Source organism: Macaca mulatta, chromosome 6, assembly GCF_049350105.2.
Source record: "Macaca mulatta isolate MMU2019108-1 chromosome 6, T2T-MMU8v2.0, whole genome shotgun sequence".
NCBI lineage: Eukaryota > Metazoa > Chordata > Mammalia > Primates > Cercopithecidae > Macaca > Macaca mulatta.
Window position 1 is genome coordinate 147523958 of NC_133411.1, and position 20350 is coordinate 147544307.

Sequence of the window (20350 nt, forward strand, 5' to 3'; positions counted from 1 at the left end):
GCTTCTGAATTCTCCTCTCCTTTCCCCACTGACAACTCTCCTGGCCCTACATTCATTATGAAAGAATATTGAGGCCAATTAGCCTTGACAAGCTCCATGCCCAAGGGGCAGCTTTACAGTTTCTGGTGCTTCAAGACCTGCTCAGGCCACCTATGTGTCTCTGCCCACTCAGAATTCTAGGAGCAGCTCCCGCTCCATCTCTGGGCAGGACCTGGCTTTGGGTCAGGGCTAGGGGGGAATAGCCAGCCTTAGCCTCACAGACCCATAGTCAAAGGGAGTGCTTTGGGAGGGCGAGAGGAATAGCAAAGCAGGGAATGGCGGGTTCAGGAAGAGGCAGGAGGGACAGGGAAGGGAAATGGAGAATGTGTTTCCAACATCCCCTGGGTTTCCTCTGTCCCTGTCTCCTTCCCCCGCTGAAAGCTGAATGGAGCTGGCTGGCCTTTCTGGGAGGCATAGTCCTCTAGGCTCCCAACCCTGCCAGCCTCCTCTCTGTCCCCAGTTGCTCCCTCTCTGGCTTCTCTCCAGAGCCCAGGGCTTCCCTGTGTCATCAGTTCATTATCATTCTGATAAAAGTCATTAGTCCTTGAAAAAGCATGACTCCCCAGCTGAGGCCAGCCCCCTCTAACCTGGGGAGGAATACAGATGGATGGAGATGTGGGGGTGGGGACAGACAGAGGCACAAACACAATGACACTTGTTTCCAGGGGGTGTGTAAATGGACACAAACCCACTGGCGCACACGGCGACACACCTTTATACACAGGCCCAGGGATGTCTCACGTGGTCACCAGAGAGCCCACAGGGCTACATCACTGGACCTGTGCTCAGCTGCTTCCAGTCCCAGAGAATCACTCAAACTGAGACCCAGCACCCAGCAGCCTCAGCCTCCTGGAAACACAGAGGCCCGGCTCGGCAGACTCTGGGGGCGGGGGCAGGGAGTGGAATAGGGAGGCCAAGGTTAGAGATCTCGAGTTCCATTAGCCACAAGAAGCGTGTCTGGAATCTAAAAGTGCAGGGACAAGGGCGCTGCAGAGCCGGTTCCTGACAGTGCAACCCCGTTTCCCACCCCTTCCACCACCAGGAAGCTCCTCCCTGTCAGCAAAGCCATTTAGGGATTAGAGCAGCTCTCTCAGTAAAAGCTGCTTATTCAAAAGGTGCTTTCAGTTCATTTGCATTCACTTCATGGATAGTATAATGCTTGGAGGAGCTTCCTCCTCAGTCCCTCTTTGCTGTCCCCAGGTTGAGTCCCTGGCCCATGCAAGGTATCAGTTTGGGCTGGGCCAAGCTTTCCAGCGACCTGGGGATCTTGTCAGGGAGTGGGAGGTGATAAACACTGGCCATTAACCCCTGGTCCTCAGAAGGCAGCTCCAGGGACAGCTAGGAGGGGTCACAACTGGAGTGTTTCCAAGGGAGAGGAAGGGGCCCAAGGTCTGGAGAGGCCTCTCAATTCCCCCGGGGTCGTGAGCCTGGTCTCCTTGGGAAGGAGCTGCCCAGCTGCTGTCTGCAGATGGGGCTGCCACAGGGGAGCAGGCCCAGTCAGCCTCAGCTTTGAAGGCCTTCTCTTTGGCAGCCACCCCACCCCGGCTCCATGCATTCAGTTCATTCAAAGAGTATATAACTAACACCGTGATGTGTGAAGCTTGATGCTAAGTCACTGGAATACAGTATTGACTAGGCAATGTGGCCCCTGCCTTCACAGAGATTCCAGTCCAGGAGTGAAAAGCCACAAAAAATGAAGACACTAGACAATATAGAATATTATGAATCATAACTAGTACTACAAAGTGAACAAACAGGGTGCTAAGATAGAAAGTAATAGGTCAGGGCCGGGGGGCCTTCTTCAGGTGGGGTAATCGGCAAATGGTGGTGACATAACACACCTGCAGTTGAGGCTGCAGGGAGCCAGCTTCGTGCCACTACACTCCAGCTGGGGTGACTGTCTCCTAAAAAAAAAAAAAAGGAAGAAAGAAAAAATTTATTTCTGTGTGTGTGTGTGTGTGTGTGTGTGTGTGTGTTTGAGACAGAGTCTTGATCTGTCGCTCAGGCTGGAGTGCAGTGGCGTGATCTCGGGTCACTGCAACCTCCTCCTCCAGGTTTCAGGATATTCTCCAGCCTCAGCCTCCCAAGTAGCTGGGATTGCAGGCACGTGACACCATGCCTCACTAATTTTTGTATTTTTCATAGAGACAGGGTTTCACCAGGTGATACGCCTGTCTTGGTCTCCCAAAGTGCTGGGATTACAGGCATGAGCCACAATGCCTGGCCAAGAATTTCTTTCTTGATTTGTCCTTTCATCATCTCAAAGGTGCATCGTGGGATTTCCCATCCCAGCTCGGGGAAAGGCATGGCTGTGCCTCTTCATCTCCAGATCAGCCTATGGGGAGGCTGCTGTCTTCTGGACACTCTAGTGAACCCGCTCACCTGCCTGCTCTGGCACATCTGACAAAGCTGGAAAAAAGTTGTCATTTTCGGGGAGGGGTCAGTTTCAGTGCCTTCCCACCAATTGGTCCGGAGCATATCCACAGTTCTGTACACTGGGGAGTGTCCACTTCAGGCCTGGCTGAGTCAGGTAGATCCAGAGCTGCCCACCCCTCTCCCCAGGCCAGGGCACCAGAGACCCTAGAGCCAATTCCAGCTTCCCTGCTGCTCCTCTCACCATCAATCAGGGGCTGGGATGTCAGAATCAGGACTGGGGGAAGCAGGCCATTCACATCCTGAACCACCCCCCAGAGACATAGGAATATGAGGCGAGGATCCTGAGTGCGAACATTTACAGGTAGCATTCAGGATTGAAAACTGATTTATAATCTGAAGGCAGGCAGGAGGGAGCGGGAGGAAGGTGGGAGCTCTGTGTACAGTGCAGCCTTGTGGGGTGGCGGTAATTATATATTACATTGAACTGTCCTTGCAGCACGGTGAAGGGCGGTGGGAATGAGACTCTAAATCACGCTTCTGTGATGCTCCCCATAGCTCACCTCCCTGTATGTGGCCCCAGAGCCCAGGGCTGACACTTCTCCTTTCTCCCCAGCCCCAGCACCACCCCCCTGTCCCCACCATCTCTCTCACACACACACACACACAGAGCCCAGTGGCAGGGCCAGCCTGACTGACTGGGGGAGAGCAGGAAGATGGGATGTTAGCAACTCTGGCAGCTTCCAGGGGCTGCTCATCCTGCAGGCCTCATTGTTTATTGCCCTCCCCACCACCCCACCACCGCCAGCACTTCCCACTGTCTACCCCGCTTCTTCCACTGGGGCCTGTATGTGGGCTGTGTCATTTGAAGAAGACATGCCTATTCTCCCTTCATTCATTCTCCCCTGTAGCATCTCTCTTCTCTATACCACAGCCACACAGCCACCACCTTGGTTCAACTGGGGCCTCATCACTTCTCACCTGAATTTCTGCCACCATCTCCTAACCAGTCTCCCTCTAGCACACCCCTGCTCCTAGTCCATCATCCTTTACCTTGTTGCCATGGTAATCTCCCTAAACACACTTCTGACCATAATCTTGATCTCGTTGGTCTGGGAAGTGGGGATTGTCCCTGCTGATACAATAGTTTCGTGCTCGTGAGCTATTATTATTATTATATATTTTTGAGATATTATTGAGATATTATTATATATTATTATATATTTCCAGCTTCTTTAAGAAGTCTCCCCGGGCTCTAGGCAGGCTGGTGCCTGCTGGCTCACCTCCTGCCCTGTGCTTTCGGTCCAGGAGGAACACTGGTATTCATCTGTCCTGAGGGGCCATTTCCAAGATCCTCTGATCCTTATGGTCAGTCACCTGGACTTCCCACCAGTCTCCTGCCCCTCCCTCTAGGCTTTGAGTTTCTGGTTCAGAGGGACGTGTTAGTGCTTAGTGGTGATGAGAAACGGGTCAGACGGCTCAGGACTTGAAGTCTAGCCCATGACTGTGCACAAGGTTTTGGAGTGGCGTACTGATTGAGAGCGAGGACTCAGCTGCCAGACTGTTTGAGTTCGGATCTTGGCTGGGCTACTCTTGAGTTTGGCTAACCTCTCTGTGCAGTTTCCCTGTTTCTAAAATGAAGATAATAATTGTACCCACCTCATAGAATTGTTGTGCAGATTCAATGAGTGAACATACGGGATTGTTCCAGCTGATAAAATAGCTTTGTGCTTTTGAACTATTATTATTGTAATTAGACTCCTCTGAGCCTCAGTTTACTTGTCTGTAACAAATCTCCATAATACCTTTCCTTCCTGCTTCAGGGTATTGTGAAGCTCAAATGACACATTCCCTTTGGAAACTCTTAAAGGCTTTACAAAGGTAAGATATTATCATTATTTATTATCAGGTACTTGTTCCTTGGGGTTTTCCGCCACATTCCCTTTAGAAACAAAGCAGTTTCCTTCACCCTCCTCTTACCCCAGTCTCAAGGCAGAAAATCGTGGTGTCTTGGAGACAGGAGCAGCCATGGGGCCCCCTCCACCTAGGCAAAGGGGCGCATAAGGCTGTGCATACAGACACATCTCTGATAGAGATTATTTCAAAGGAGGCTGCTAATTAAACCAAGAACAGAGAGCTTGTCAACATTTTACACAATTATCCCCTTCACTGCAGAGGTGAACCCAGGTTTTGTGGGGCCCAAAGCTTGTACAATTTGGGGGGCCCTCTTTAAGAAAAAAAATACAAGATGATGAACATGAATTAAGTGCAGGGTTTGGAAGGGGCCTGTACAAATGAGGAGCACTGCCCCCCAAGCTTCATTAGCTTCCCAGAAAATCCACCTCTGCCACCAGGCCAGGTATGCATTTGATAAGGACTTGTCAGTTAGTTGCTTATGGCCAAAACAAACCATTTTTTACCAACCACTGACAGGCCAGGATCTCTAGAGGACAGGAGTGCACAGCCTGCACCCAGACTCCAGAAGTTACCCCGTTACTAGGCTGTGGCTCCTCCACTGCCTTCACCTCAGTCTAATTGTTCCTTTTTCAAGACCCACCATCTATTTATTTTTGCTTTCAATACATTTGCATGTGATTTACATAGCGTTAATATTCAGCCTCATGTTGGGAACTCTTCCTCTGCCCTGGCTTAAGCTAGATTCCTGGGACTTGGTTACCAAGTGAGATGTAACTTTCTCTCTTCTCAAAATGTAGAGGGAAAGAAATATACATCTAATTTGGGGGAGGGTGGGAGAAGGGACAATGATGACATTTGTCTCGGAGTCAGTTTCTAGTCTCTGGCCCTCCTAGTCTATGTCTTTCTCCATATACCCCCACTGTCCCTACTCACAGCCCACAACCCAATTCCACCTCAGTTTTCTTCTGATTATGAAATTGGAAGCGCACCTTCTCAAGGACACATGTGCCTACCCAAATGCTGGGCTCACTGGGGCTCAAGGGTGCAGCCTCTGAAGTCAAGAGGCACATGGCATCGAGGTGCCAGCAGACAAGAGCACACAGGGGTTCTTCCTCAGGTCCCCATCTGGGAGAATCAGCCCCTTCCAGTCCCCCTGCACAGTTCGGAGGCCCGGTTTATGTGATTCCCCCAACTGACGGAAACAGATGGCAGGTGGGAGTATGTGTGAGTGTGAGTGAGGGTGTGTGTGTGTGTGTGTGCATGCACGTGAGCTGTACATACATAAAAGAAATGTGCACACATGTGTGAGACAGAGAATGCCCACGTGCACATGAGTATACCCACCCCCACCGCAAGACAGGCAGAGGAGGAGGAGGAGGTGAGGATGTGGGAAGGAAATTCTTGGTTTAAAAAAACCACATTGTGGTTCTAAATGTCATCAAAGGTGAAACTTGGTTCCTTAGCCCTGCCCTATAAAGGGAGGTGAAAAGAAGTCAGCAAGGCAAGAAAAGGTCTCAGGGCAGGGATGGGGCAGCCCTAGTGTCAACAGTGACATCACTCTCCCAGACCCCTCCACTGAGTGATGAGTCACCAGAGCCCAATCAATACCAGTCTTTACGCAGTCATGAGCTGGCTCATGCTTCCATCTCCACGTGGCCCAGGCCTCACCCCCATGGTCCGCTGAGCCTCAGCTACCCCAGCCCTGGGGCTTTGCTCTCTTTTAAGCCTCCATCAGAGAAGGCAGGGGTCCCTTCTCTGGGTAAGGCAATCAGAGACATAAATGAGAAGAGAGACAGGAGAAACACAGACTCTTCTGTATGTGAAGGGGGTTTGGGAACAGAAGTTGAAAACTTGCAAAGCGAGTCTGAAGAAGAGGCAGAAAAAAGAGAATGGAAAAGAGAGTGAGAAGAGAAAGAAGAAACAGGAAACTTGGGTTGAAGAAAACAAGAAAAGAGCCGGGCTCGGTGGCTCACGCCTGTAATCCCAGCACTTTGGGAGGCTGAGGTGGGTGGATCACGAGGTCAGGAGTTTAAGACCAGCCTGACCAACATGGAGAAACCCCATCTCTACTAAAAATACACAGATTAGCTGGGGGTGGTGGCGGGCGCCTGTAATCCCAGCTACTCGGGAGACTGAGGCAGAAGAATTGCTTGTACCCCGGAGGTGGAGGTTGCAGTGAGCCGAGATCGCATCATTGCGCTCCAGCCTGGGTGACAGAGCAAGACTCTCTCTCGGCGAGGGGGGCGGGGGGAGAAGAAGAAGAAAAGAAGAAGAAATGGGGTGAGGGAAAGCCGACAGCTGTGAATTCTCACTCTCAGGATTTTAGGACTGCTACTTCATTTTCCTGGCCCTCCAATCTTTTATGGGTCCCCCAGGTCTAGTGATGTAGGAGGAAGCCCAATACTGTAACCAGCACCTCTAGGAGAGGACTCCCAGTGTCTATGGTATCATCACCACCTACCCTGACACATCTCAGCTTGGTCCCACCCTCCTTGTCAGAGATAGGGGTTGGAGGGATTAGACATCGGTTGGGGGAGCAGTTGTGGTGGCTCACGTCTGTAATCCCAGCACTTTGGGAACCTGAGGTAGGAGGATTACTTGAGGCCAGGAGTTCAAGAACAGCCTGGGCAACATAGCGAGACCCCATCTCTATTAAAAAAAAGTAAAAGAAGAAGCAAAGAAAAGAAATTGGGGATGGGAGCAAAAAGTGAGAGGCACAAAAGGGAAGGCAGTACCCACTGGGGCAGCTCTGGTTTCTCTCTTGGGACCTCAGTTTTTTCCCAAGACCTTGGCACCTGCCCAACCACTGTTCCTTCTGGCCTGGCCCTCATGCTCAGTGGCAGCCTGAGCGTCATCCTTTGTCACTGATGGGAATCAGAACAGGGGCCTTTTATCTGACAGTGAGAGCGACTCTGCCCAGTCTCTGGGACTCGAATTTCCCAAGATGCTGCTTATTCCTGTTGTAAACTGAGCTTCTCCAAGGAAATCAAAGCCTATATCTGAGTCAACGAGACAGCACCAGAGTGGCAAGGCTAGGCCCTCATGAGACCACAGATGGCTTCTGTTAGAGACCCCTGTCTGGGGATTTCTTCCCCTACTCACTCTGGTTGCCCGTCTCTACAAACAAGAAGGTCTGCTCTTCAATTCCCACTTCTTGACTCCCCATCACCAACATAGTGATAACAATAATAGCAGCCATTTAGTGGGTGCTTAATATATACCAGAAAACTTGGTAAGTTTCTTTCTCTCTTTCTATTGAGACAAAGTCTCACTTGTTGGCTGGGCTGGAGTGCAGTGGTGTGATCGTAGCTCACTGTAACCTCAAACTCCCACCTCAGCCTCCCGAGTAGCTGGGACCACAGGTTTTGACATGGCACACTGCTAATTTTTAAATTTTTAGTGGAGGCAAGGTCTTGCAATGTTCCCACGGTGGTCTTGAACTCCTAGCCTCAAGTGATTCTTCCACCTCTGCCTTCCAAAGTGTTGGGATTACAGGCATGAGCCACAGCACCTGGCTGGTAAGTTTCTTATGTACATTATTTCATTGAATGCTGCAACAACACTATGGAATAATCACCATTGTGGAGCGTGGAGGAGGAAACCAAGGACTCCAGAAGTTGCCTAAAATTTCACAGCTTGAGATGGAGCTGAAATGTGAACCCAGATCTGTCTAAATTCAAATCCTCGGCTTTTCACTTTGCTTATTTTTATCTTCCCTGCCTCAACAATGCATCCTCCTTTTGGGTTTTGAGGTGCAATTCAAATCTTTTATCTCCCGGAAGTATTCATCCACTCCTCCCTGCCTCAGCTCTTGCTCCCACCTGCACCATCCTTAGAAGGCCCCTGTGCTGCCCCTCCTGCGGGCTCAGGGTAGATTTGGAGTTCCTCCTGTGTGGTCCCTGGGGTTGAGGTGATGAAAAAGATAGTGGTCAGGCCCTCAGTTCCCACTCTCCAGGGAGGAGGAGGGGAAGGTGAATGTGGCTGGCGTTTTGCACTAGGGACAACCACACACAGTTGTTGGAGAGGTTTAGGGGCCTGTGGTGCCTTGCATTCTGGTTCCCATCGGGAGATACCTGGCCAGGCTCCAGAGCCCCACAAATGGGAGTAAAAGAATGTGGAAAACTACCAGGTCCTCCAGGAAGCTGGGAGTGGGGCAAAGGTGGAACAAGAGCTCCTTTTCCACCAGGACTTGTGTCCCTAAGAAGGCTGGTGCTATTGTTTACCCACAGGGAAGTCACAATTTCTAATGCTCAAGACAGAGGCAGCCTTCATTTCGAAACCTGTGTCCCTCAGGGTAGGAGACCTGTTTCAGACCTTGGAAGCCTCCCACGCACCTCCTGATGAGCTTGGTAAAAACCGGTGCAACTATGGCTTTCAGGCCATCGCAGGGCCACCTCCCACCAGACACTGTCTCCAGGCCCATGGCAGAGGGCATGTTCTGGAACTCCACCGGAAGACCCTATAGGCCAGATATCCTTCAGAGACTCTGTCAGCAAGTGAGGGAGAGATCTGCAAACAGAAAGAAGAGCAGGGCAAAGACAACTGGATGTGCTGGCCCAGGAAGAGGAGCAGCCACACAGAGACAGAGAGTGGAAACCTAGAGATGAAACAATGCAGCAGAGAACAGCCATCCTCCCTTCCCTGGGGTCTGGGCACAAGCGAGGCAAGGTGGCATTAGGCATGATTTAGGGCAACCCCTTTTTTAAATATATGGGAGTTGGCCAGGCACAATGGCTCACGGCTGTAATTCCAGCACTTTGGGAGGCCAAGGCAGGTGGATCACCTGAGATCAGGAGTTCGAGACCAGCCTGACTAACATGGTGAAACCCCGTCTCCACCAAAAATACAAAAAGTAGCTGGGCGTTGTGGTGCATGCCTGTAATCCCAGCTACTTGGAGGGTGAGGCAGGAGAATCGCTTGAACTCGGGAGGCAGAGGTTGCAGTGAGCCAAGATTGCACCCTTGTACTCCAGCCTGGGAGACAGAGCAAGACTCCATCTAAATAAAAATAAAAATAAAATAGGCCAGGCAAGGTGGCTCAAGCCTATAATCCCAGCAATTTGGGAGGCCAATGTGGGCAGATCACCTGAGGTCAGGAGTTCAAGACCAGCCTGGCCAACATGGTGAAAATCCTGTCTCTACTAAAAATACAAAAATTAGCCAGGTGTGGTGGCACATGCCTGTAATCCCAGCTACTCAGGAGGCTGAGGCAGGAGAATCACTTGAACTCGGGAGGCAGAGGTTGCAGTGAGCCAAGATTGCGCCATTGCACTCCAGTCTGGGAGACACAGGGAGACTCTGTCTCAAAATAAATAAATAAAATTTAAAAGTGAATAAAATAAAATAAAAATAAAAATAAATAAATATAAGGGAGTTGAGGCTCAGAGGGTGGACAGGAACTGCCCTAGATCACGTTGCTCCTGAGTGGGTCTCCCATTCAGTGTTCTGGGAGCAATGAGAAGAAGGGGTGCTGGCTCCACTGTCTTCTGGGAAGCAAGGGGACTCGAAGGGGAGGGGTCACAATTTCTCTACTCCCACCCCACTGTACTTCCCAAAGGACCTCAGAGGCTTCCATCTTTCATCTATGAAATTCGAGGGGCCCTCAGTTCCTTGTTAATAAAAGTGAGGACAAGGACACCTGCTTTCCTTCCATGCAGGGCTGTGGTGAGGCTCTGCTGGAAATAATGCACGGAGAAGAGCTTTGCAAGGGCAGGGTGTTATTAAGTTTGTGATTAGGCCAGGTCAGCGAGGGCTGCAGGAATAATGGGAGGATTAATGCCCAGGACGTGGCAAGGAGGAGGCTAAACTCTGCCCTGTCCTCTTCCCTCGGTCACCTGCCCTGAGAGAAAGCATTTGGTGTTTCCAAATTGACTTAAATAAGAAATGTGTGGTGGCAGCAGCCTTCTCTCACTCAGCCTTCATTTGCCCGAGCAGAGAGATTTTAATTTTCGAGCCATAATGAGAAAAAGAAACTCAGGATTAAAGAATATTCCTCTGAAGCAGTCAAAATAGCTGCCCAGACTCTGAATCAAGCCGAGAAATATAAATTAAAAACTCCCTCTCCCTCTAGCACCAACTGGGCTTGAAGACGCCAGGCTGAGTGGCTGGTAAGGGTTCCTGCAACCCAGGTCCTGGGGTCAGCTGGCGGGCAGGCCCCACCCCAGGGTGCTGATGGGACAGGGAGCCAGAGATGCACCCACCCACTCACCAGAGAGATTTACTTCCACCAAGGCTGGCTCCCCCAAGCTACAAGCCTCCCGAGTCAGGTCAGGCCCTGAATGGTGAGCTCAGAAAGGGGGGTGACTTCCTGGTCACCACTGTCTAGTCTCCTAAGGCACAGAGATGCTTCTGTCTGCTCTTGTTTGCTCTTCTCCCAAATGCTGGCTCACATGCTGCAAACCTCTTTTTGTTTCCCCTAACTCAGGCCAGGGGTCCTGGGAGTGGGAAGGAGCTGCCTGAGAAGGGGGGCACCTGAGCCTTCAGCCTGGATTCTTCTGAGCTTCAGTCTGTTTCCAAGGGAATGCCCTTCCAAATGCACTTGCACTTGGGATGGTAGGAATGGCAAGGAGCCCCAAGAAAGGTGTGTGAGCCCCAGGGCCAGGCCATACCCTTCCCTGCCCACTTGAAGCCTCAGCTCCCATGGCTCTCCGAAACTGAACATCTCTTGCCCCACCCAGCCCTCCTATCTTCTTGATTGTCTTTGACCATCTCCTTTCTCCTTCTCCTTTTCTCATCTACTTATCCAAGAAACATTGAATGTGTGGCCTACTGTGTGCCAGAGTCTGTGCAGGGGTTAGTGGCTACAGAAATAAACCAAACCCAATTCCTGTTGTCAGGCAGAAAAGAAAGACAGTTGACCTGAGGATTATGATATAGCACAGAACACACTGGACAGTGGAGTTGGGTGGGTGGCCAAAAACTCTGGAGTCAGACTGATCTGATTCAAGAACTGTCTCCATCTCCTATTTCTTACGGTAAGACCTCAGGCAAATTGTCTAGCCTTGATAAGCTGCAGTTATTCATCTGTAAAATGGGGATGAGAATACTTTATAGGATTGCTGTGAAGATGAAATGACATAATCTTGGTAAACTAGTTGGAACAGTGGCCAGCATATGGCAAACACTCGTTAGAAGCCAGTTGGTATTATTGTAAGTGTTTTAAAGGTAACACTGACATTCATTACTCTGTACTGGGTGCTCACAGGTGCCATGCCTACAGCAGTGACTCAACTGTGGCCCTTGTCCTGAAAAGTACACAATCTATTAGAGGTGACAGATATGTAAACAGATGACTGAAAAAGTGCAATCACTGCCATTATCACTCGAAAAACTGTCATTTTTTGAGCCCTGATCATGTGCCAAGTACAACGCAAAATTTTAAAGTACATTACCTTTAACTCGTTGCTAACCCTGTGAGGGATCTATCATCTCCATTTTACAGAGGTCCCATAATCATTAGTAACTTGTTCAAGATCAGGCCATTTGCAGAATGAAGTATTGACTCAAAGGAGAGCAATCAACTAGACCTGAAAAGGGATCAGATCTGAAAAGCCTTCAAAGAAGAGGTGATCTTGTTTTTTTACAGACAGGGTCTTGCTCTGTCACCCAGGCTGGAGTACAATGGCAAGATCATGGCTCATTGCAGCCTCAAACTCCTAGGCTCGAGTGATTCTCCCAAGTAGCCGAGACTACAGGTGTGTGCCACCATGCCTGACTAATATTTAAATTTTTGTAGAGACAGTGTCTCACTTTGTTGCCCAGGCTGGTCTGGAACTCCTGGGCTCAAGCAGTCCTCCCACTTCTGCTTCCCAAAGTGCTGGGATTACAGGCATGAACCACCACATCTGGCCAAACAGGTGATCTTTGATTGGGATTTTGAAGAATGAATAGTTTTCCAGAAGCCAAGACTGGAGAGGAGTGGCATGGCACAGCACTTCTGTGGGCCTGCAGGAGCACTGGAGCTTCAAGCAGCATCCACAGGAGTTCTCAGGCCTAGAGGTCCTTATGTCCCTAACAGCCATTCCGTTGTGTGCCTCAACATCACATTATAACCTAAATAAAAGGAGGGTGATTATTTTAGAGAGATTATAGTCAACAGCTTGAACCCAGAGGATTTCAGCTAAATCATAGAGCTGAAATAATTGCATGGAGTTGAAGTCCCTCATCCCCCATGTCCAGGTGCCCAGCAAGTCAGGGGGTGTGGGTTGGGCTCCCTAGGAGGCTGGGAGGCCACAGACTGGGCTGGAGTCAGGGAGACAGACTCAGTGACCTTGGGAAGACTCCACCAGATTTGGGGCAGAGAAAAATGAAATCTCTTCCTGCATTTCAGTCCCTTCACTTCTGCTCTCTGCCTGTTCACTCCCCTCATTTCCTGCCCACAGTCAGCAGGGGAGGCGGCCATCTTGGTGCAGTGGCAGGTGTGGAGGCTGGAGCCAGGACGTGGCACTGGAATCCATCTATCTGGCTGGTTCCACACCCGGGGAAACCTGGACTCATCATCATTAGCATTCTGTTTCCTTGCCCCGACCAAGGAGGCACAGGCAACCTGTGCAAAGGGCAGCAGCGTGGAGGGGGCACGCCTGGAGCAAAGCAGCCCTCAGAGCTCAGAGCCCGAGTCTCAGGGCCACCCATCCTCAGCCAGCGCAGGGAGGCACTTCTGTGAGCTGCTTCTGGTGCAATGTAGGGTTGGAGGAAGACCTTGGGGGTAACTTTAGGATCATAACCTGGTGAGGCTTTGGTGCTTGCGACAGATAGATTGCAGATGGCTCTCCAAACACCTGTCCCTATAATGTGATTTTGCAGGAAAAGGGTTGGATAAGGTCCCTCCCTCAGGTGGACCTACCCTCCACCCACTCCTTGAAGCAGCCCCGGCAGCCTCACAGGCCTAATTCATTCCTCACATTAAGAAGCAGCCCTGGGAGAGAACAGCCCCTATAGAGCAGGAAGCACGTGCACATTCCAATAAAGCACTCAAAGAGGCAATTATTTCTGGGCTGCCTATCCCAGCCCAGAGTACCAGAAGCCAAATTTCCAGAGCTGCTGTCATTGCCTCTGGCTGTTGGCAAAATTAAACTTCTTGAGAAATCAGAATGAGCTGGCCCCCAGTGTGAGGGGTTGGAATTATTCCCCTGCCCAGGACCCTCCATGTGGAGCTGGGTGTGGGTGGGGATAGGGGGAGATTATGGAGGAAGGGAGTGGATTGTAGGCTCCCATGAGATAGCACCTACCTGTTCTGTGTACACACTGAAACACACATGGAGGCCAGGCATGGTGTAATTGCAGCACTTTGGTAGGCTGGGGTGGGAGGATTGCTTTAGCTCAGGAGTTCAAGACCAGCCTGGGCAACATAGCAAGATCTCATCTCTACAGATAATTTAAAAAATAGCCAGGTGTGGTGATGCATGCCTGTGGTCACAGCCACTTGGGAGGCTGAGGTGGGAGGATCGCTGGAGCCTGGGTGGTTGAGGTGGCAGTGAGCCATGATCATGCCACTGCACTCTGGCCTGGTGACAGAGGGAAACCCTGTCTCAAAAAAAAAAAAAAAAAAGGAAGGAAAGAAATGTGTGGAATGGGTACTAAGTCTGCCTGTCACACACTGGGATGTTACGCTCAGTAATGGCTGTTCTTGCTCACTGCCACTCCTCCAGCACCCAGGACAGCGCCTGGCACATAGTAGATGCTCGGTAGACACTGATTACTGAGTGAGTGTGCCAGATCTCATGATAAATGCGGTGAGACTCTTCCCTAGCCTTTCATCCAACACAGGTTCCATGCAGGTACCTTGAGAAACATCAGTACCCTACCTCCTCATCCTTCCCATGGGATGATGCTATGGGATCCTTAGTAAATGCCCCACAAAGTGAGATATGGGCTCCTTGAGACACGTAGGGGTGGCAGTGCCCTGATTGGGCACCACACAAAGGGGAGGCACCATCTGATGTCTCAAACCACAGCTTCCTCTTCTACCCACGTCAGAAATATTTGCCTGCCTTGCTTCCACCCTCTTGTTAGGCAAGTACCACTCACCCCTCCTATCTCCAGTCCCCCCTCCATCCTCATGGTGTGTCTCTCTTACTGTACCAGACACCTCTTGTGCACCACGACCAGCTCCACGCTGGCTTCAACCTGTTCATGCCGCGTGACCTGGCCGTGCCACACCCGCAGGGCCCTGAATTCATGCCCCTGCTCTTTGCCCCAGGGCTTCTTTGTTGGCAGGAAACTGCCTGGCTTTCCTGCCTGGGCAGCCCAGTGGTGCAGGGTAGGTCATTCCCTGGGGGAAACTCTTGGCAAGGGGAGTGGGAACTTGTCCTGGGTGGACAGTTGTGAATTGTTCATAAAGCTTTTCAGAATGCTCCCTGGTTACTTGAAGCTGTGACCAACTCAAAAACTCTTCTTTGGGCTCTCCTCTGTTGTCACCTGCTCCCTGGATCACAGCCTTTGATCAGGGTCAACTTTCAGGGGAGGTCGGCTTAAATCTCCCCCGCTTCCCTCTGCCCTCTCTGCCTCATCTACCCTGGTTTCCTTTTAGTTCTTCAGCTCTTTCCCACACCAGGCCTTGCCAACAAGCTTTCCACATTCCCTGGAGTGCCTTTCTCTCTGCTTGGGAAATCTCTCAGTTGAGACTTACATGACCGGAAGGAAGCAGTCACGAGAACATCAGAGAGAAAAAGTTCCAGGCAGAGGGAACAGCCAAGGCAAGAGCAATGAGTTAGGAGTGAAGTTGGCATGCTCAGGGCAGAGCAGGAGGGCCTTTGTGGCTACAGCAAAGTGAGAGAAAGAGGGGCATAGAGTGCAGTTGAAGAGACCATGTGCAGTTTTGTGGGTCACAGTAGGGAGTCTGGATTGTATTGTGTTGTGTTGTGTTGTGTTGCGTTGCGTTGCGTTGCATTGCATTGCATTGCATTGCATTGTATTTTTTTGAGATGGAGTCTCACTCTGTCACCTAGGCTGGAGTGCAGTGGTGTGATCTCAGCTCACTGCAGCCTCCCTGCCTCCCAGTTCAAGTGATTCTCATCCCTCAGCCTCCCGAGTAGCTGGGATTACAGTTGCCTGCCACCACGCCTGGCTAAGTTTTGTATTTTTGTAGAGATGGGGTTTTGCCATGTTGACCAGGCTGGTCTGGAACTCCTGACCTCAGGCGATCTGCCTGCCTCAGCTTCCCAAAGTGCTGGGATTACAGGCATGAGCCACTGTGCCCAGCTGTAAGTCTGCATTTTAAATGCATCAGGTAATAAACTCCATGAAGGCCGGGATTCTGCTAGTCTGATTCACTGCTGGTGCCCTGTATGTAGCAGGCACTTAGTGAATGTTTGTGAAATGAATGAATGAATATCTTACCTTTATCTGTATCCATGTCCTAGCCACCCCTCCCCCACACCAGGTGACAGCGTAGTCTTCAAAGACGACAGCTTTCAGGAGGGACAGGAGCAGGCTGTGGGAGGAGGCTGGTTGTGTTTTCTCCTAAAAGAATCCTTTGGGAGTGAGAGCCGCGCTGGCTCTGGGCGCTGACTCCTCTCCTCTCCTGTTTTCTCCCACATTCAATTCTGATCCCGTTGCTCAATTCTCTGCTCCTGCTGGGCTCTGCTCCTGACACCATTAGTCACCTCCCTCGGTTCTCAGCTTCCTTAATGAGCATCTGTCTTGCCTTCAGTCTGAAACAGGCCTGCCCCTGCTTGCTGCTTCCTGGGAAAACCAAGGTCTGGGGCGGGAGTGCAAGGCTCAGAGAAGGCTCCCAATCTTTCTCCCTGCTCCTCACCACGCTCTGAGTGAGAGGTAGTGGTGGGGGCAGAAAAAAGGATTATCCCTGGGCAAAGGAAGAGGTAAGTGGAAGACTACTGAAGTTAAGGAGATGGTTATAAAAAAGCCCTGGCTTCCCTGCTACAAAGAGTCCATGGAGGACAGAGTTGCACGCTTTTCATTGACGGGACAAGGAATTGGCTGAGATGGCAGCAGAAGGAACAGAAGCAAGGCAGCGTGCAGAGAACCCATCCTTGGGGGCAGCTGACGCCACAGGGCCTCTCCTCGGCCGAAGGCCTTTCTCGGGTTGGCCAGTCTCAGCCCTATTACTATTCTCCATGTGTGGAGGCAGGGAGGTGACAGAATAACCTCTTAAGGGCCCTGCCAAACAGCAGAGAACCCTTGATTGAGATTCCGTGACTGTTGTTCTCTCTGAGGCAGCCCTGGGCAAGCAGGGGGCTTCCACGCTGCTATGCTACGGTAAGAGGTTGTTCCACCAGGGGCCTGCAGGAAAAAGGCGGCTCCTTCAGAGGGTGAGCTGAGGAGAGGCTAATGAAAAGACCAGTCACAGGTGACCGGGGCTGCAGGAAACTACGAGGGCCAGGGGGCACCCAGGGCCTGCTGCAGAAGAAAGCCCTTAGCTCCTGGAGGCCGGAAAGGGTAAGAGGAGGCACGCTGGGATTTTTTGTTTGTTTGTTTGTTTTAAGACAGATTCTTACTCTGTCGCCCAGGCTGGAGTGCAGTGGTGCGATCTCGGCTCACTGCAACCTCCACCTCCTGGGTTCAAGTGAGTCTTCCGCCTCAGCATCCTGAGTAGCTGGGACGACAAGTGTGTGCCACCACGCCTGGTTAGTTTTGGTATTTTTAGTGGAGATGGGGTTTCACCATGTTGGCCAGGCTGGTCTCGAACTCCTGACCTCAAGGGATCTGCCCGCCTTGGCCTCCCAAAATACTTGGATTACAAGTGAGAGCCACTGTGCCTGGGTGTGGTATTGGCAGAACTTGGTGACAGCTGTGGCTGTGGGAGAGCTGTTGCCCCAAGGGAGCTGTGGCCTTCTACAGAGGAAGGCAGCTGCTGCCAACACCCAGGCCCAGCAGTGGGGCTGAGGTTGTGGAATGAGTGCCCTGACTTCTTTCTCATCCTATCAGCTAGTCTCCTGCCAGTGCCTTCCATTGGCCAAACCCAACAGGAAGCTGAGGGCAAGGAGCCAGGGCAGTAAGTACACAGAGGTCAGCTTCCTGTGGCTCTAAGCAGGGCAGGGAAGAATGGAGAGTGAATCTAGAACCTTCTTGTCTCCTCCTCCTGATGTCACATTCTCATAAGCCCACTCCTCCCTGGTTCCTGAAGAGCCTACAAGTCCCTGTGCGACCTGTGCTCAGAACTCATTCCACCTCTCAGACTGAGCTGGTCCAGGTCTGGACCAGGCTCAGGGAGGCTCCAACCACATGGAGAGGTTTCGGTTGCCCTGAGTCTGCCTCTGCCCCCGCTGTACAGCATCAAGATCCCAGATGGTCCCATTTTCCTTGTGCCAGGCTTTAGGAACAGGCAGGCTTGGTAATTACACTTTCCTAACAAACCCCCGCCCCCGTTTGACTCTCTTTCGACTGCATGAAGCAGGAGGTTTCTCCCTGCTTCTCCCCTGCATGAGCACTGGCCTTTGCCTCTGATCTTCTGAAATTCCTTGTGGTGTGAGGGGCCTGGGGAAGCCGGGGGAACGCTTGACCCTCTCGGCATCCTGGAGATTGAGAGTGGGCTTGCTGTCCATGCTTGCCATATCCCAGGAAAAGCCAAGTCCCTCCCTCCTCTCACTTTGGAACTATTAAATTATTAAGTTCCACGGGTTCACTTCTCAACACTGGCCTGGGGTTCCCACCTAGAACCTTTTTTTTTTTTTTTTTTTGAGACGGAGTCTTGCTCTGTTGAGCAGTCTGGAGTGCAACGGCGTGATCTCAGCTCACTGCAACCACTTAGAACCTTAATAGCCCCTTCTTCCATACCAGCCCACATCTCACCCTAACAGTCCTGAAGGTCCCTGAAGGAGGAACTTGAAGTGGACTCTGGGCTCTGAGGCCTAGGGATCCAGTCACAAAGGTACACCTATCTGTTCAGGTAACTGCTCCATCGTCCCACTTTCCCCAGCCTCCAGCACCAACTGGGCCCTAGGTTTTCCCAGTGCACATGTCCTGTAATAGAGAGCCACTGTTTTGGCCTGCCCAGTATCCATTTCCCTTGGCACTAGCTTTGGAGATTTGGCTTGGGGCAACTGTTTCAGCTGTTATAATCTTGGTGGACTGTCAGCGAAGGCTACCTCCATTCCCTGGCTAAGGGATTGGCGTGTGACCCAAGCTAGGCCAATCAGATGCTCTCTCCTCCTTGAATCTTTTTTTTTTTTTTTTTTAAATAGAGATGGGGCTGGGCATGGTGGCTCATGCCTATAATCGCGGCACTTTGGGAGGCCAAGATAGGAAGATCAGCTGAGGTTAGGAGTTTGAGACCAGTCTGGCCAACGTGGTGAAACCACATCTCTACAAAAAATACAAAAATTAACCAGGCGTGGTGGTAGGCGCCTGTAATCCCAGCTACTAGGGAGGATGAGGCAGGAGAATTATTTGAGCCCAGGAGGCAGAGGCTGCAGTGAGCAGAGATTGTACTCTAGCCTTGGCAACAGAGTGACACTCTGACTAAAAATAAATAAATAAATGAATAAATTAATTAATAAAATAAAATAGAGATGTACTCTTGCTCTGTTGCCCAGGCTGGTCTCAAAGGACCCTTCCACCTCAGCCTCCCGAAGTGCTGGCATTACAGACATGAGCCACTGTGCCTGGACACCTCCTTGAATCTGAAATGGAATGACATGAAAATGGGACCCAGTGTAGTGGCTCACACCTGTAATCTCAGCACTTTGGGAAGACTAGACAGGAGGATTGAGGCCAAGAGTTCAAGACCAGCCTGGGCAACATAGCAAGATCAGTCTCTATTAAAAAAAAAAAAAAAAGAAAGAAAGAAAAGAAAGAAAGAAACAAAGTAAATGGAATTAATGTATCCCCAAGGCGGCACCATAAAGGGATTGCTCCATAGCCCTTGATTTCACAGTCCTGCTTCCTCCTGTTTCTGGGACAGCCTCTTTAGCATTTTCTTTGATTCTGTGAGCCACCCTCATTTCTTTCTAATACAATCATTTTTTGCTTAAGTTAGCTAGAGTTTTTCTGTCGCTGGAAACCAAAGCCTCCTGACCCATACAAATTTCACCTTCTTAGAGGAGCAGAGGGATGTGCCCCTGTGGTGGGCTCATATTTGGAGGCTCTGGCAGGGGTTCAAATCTCGCCTGGTCCTGGAATGAGAGGAAAGAGAGCCCTGCTGCTAGTGGGTGCTGTCACACCTTACCTCAGGGCCCCAGTCTTTGTGGCCTGTTTTGCTAGGATCCACTCCCAGCCTAACCTCCAGGTCTCAACACTCAACCCACAGCCTGAAATAGCTAAGTTTACCCCCATGACTCCCTATCACAAGTGCTGCAAATGGCTCGGGCTGGTGTCATGGTTCTTTTCCACAAATAGCCATCTCATTCCTGTGCTGTGCCCTTGCTCGTGGTGTTCTGGGACACCTTATCTCAGGGTAAGCTGGGCCCCCCATGCCCTCTGCCTCAGTCCCTCCCATGCCTTCAGACCTTAGGCAACATCCTGCCTCTTCTGAACCAACACTTCACTGGGTTCTCTCTGATGTGGGATAGGCAGAACAAGTGATTTGTGTGGTTGAGCTCTGTTTACTTTGTAGACTTTAGTCTTTGAGGACTTGACTACAAGCTCCAAGTGCCTTGTTACTTTTCTTGCTTGGACCTCAGTGTCAAGCACGAGGCTGGGCACACAGTGAATGGTCATGTTGATTTCTCCACCCCTAGTTTGAAAATTGTTCCCACCCTGTGATTCATATTCTTCATTCATTCATTTACACAACGTTTATCAAGCACCTACTAAGTGTGGGTTGTGTCCTAAGTGCTGGACTGAATAAAACAAAGCCGAGGAATTCAAATCTCATGGTGAAGATTTATTGAGAATTAAATGTAGCAGAATGACCTATTGAGGAAATAACCATGTCTAGTTTTTCTCAGCTGCAGGCTCACCTCAAAAGAATGAAAGGCATTTCATCCCTGGGGCGAGGAGCGGGAGAGAGCCAGACTTCATGTCCTTGAAGTGTGGACTTTCTTGACCCCCATGAGGGTTGGTGTAGTTCAGAGTAGAAAAGAGAAGCTGCAAGCAGCAGGATTCCCAGAAGACAACTTCCAAAC

The 20350-nt window shown here is 50.7% G+C and overlaps 1 protein-coding gene across 4 annotated transcripts in view; it reads left to right on the forward strand.

Annotated features, from left to right (window-relative positions):
* The window catches only part of LOC144329505 (uncharacterized), a 111873-nt gene that overhangs the window by 42134 nt on the left and 49389 nt on the right, over positions 1-20350 (forward strand). For 2 of the 4 annotated variants that reach the window (XR_013394846.1, XM_077937102.1), the window contains one exon: positions 4236-4293. The exons of 1 other annotated variant lie outside the window; for it this stretch is intronic. Coding sequence is in view for 1 of the 3 variants with exons in the window: in XM_077937102.1 (XP_077793228.1) it covers positions 4236-4293 (58 nt within the window). In the remaining 2 variants the exon portion in view is untranslated. Of the gene's footprint in view, positions 1-4235; positions 4294-7810; positions 7848-20350 lie in introns of those variants that run through there. One more of the 4 variants, XR_013394847.1, reaches the window with a different exon arrangement.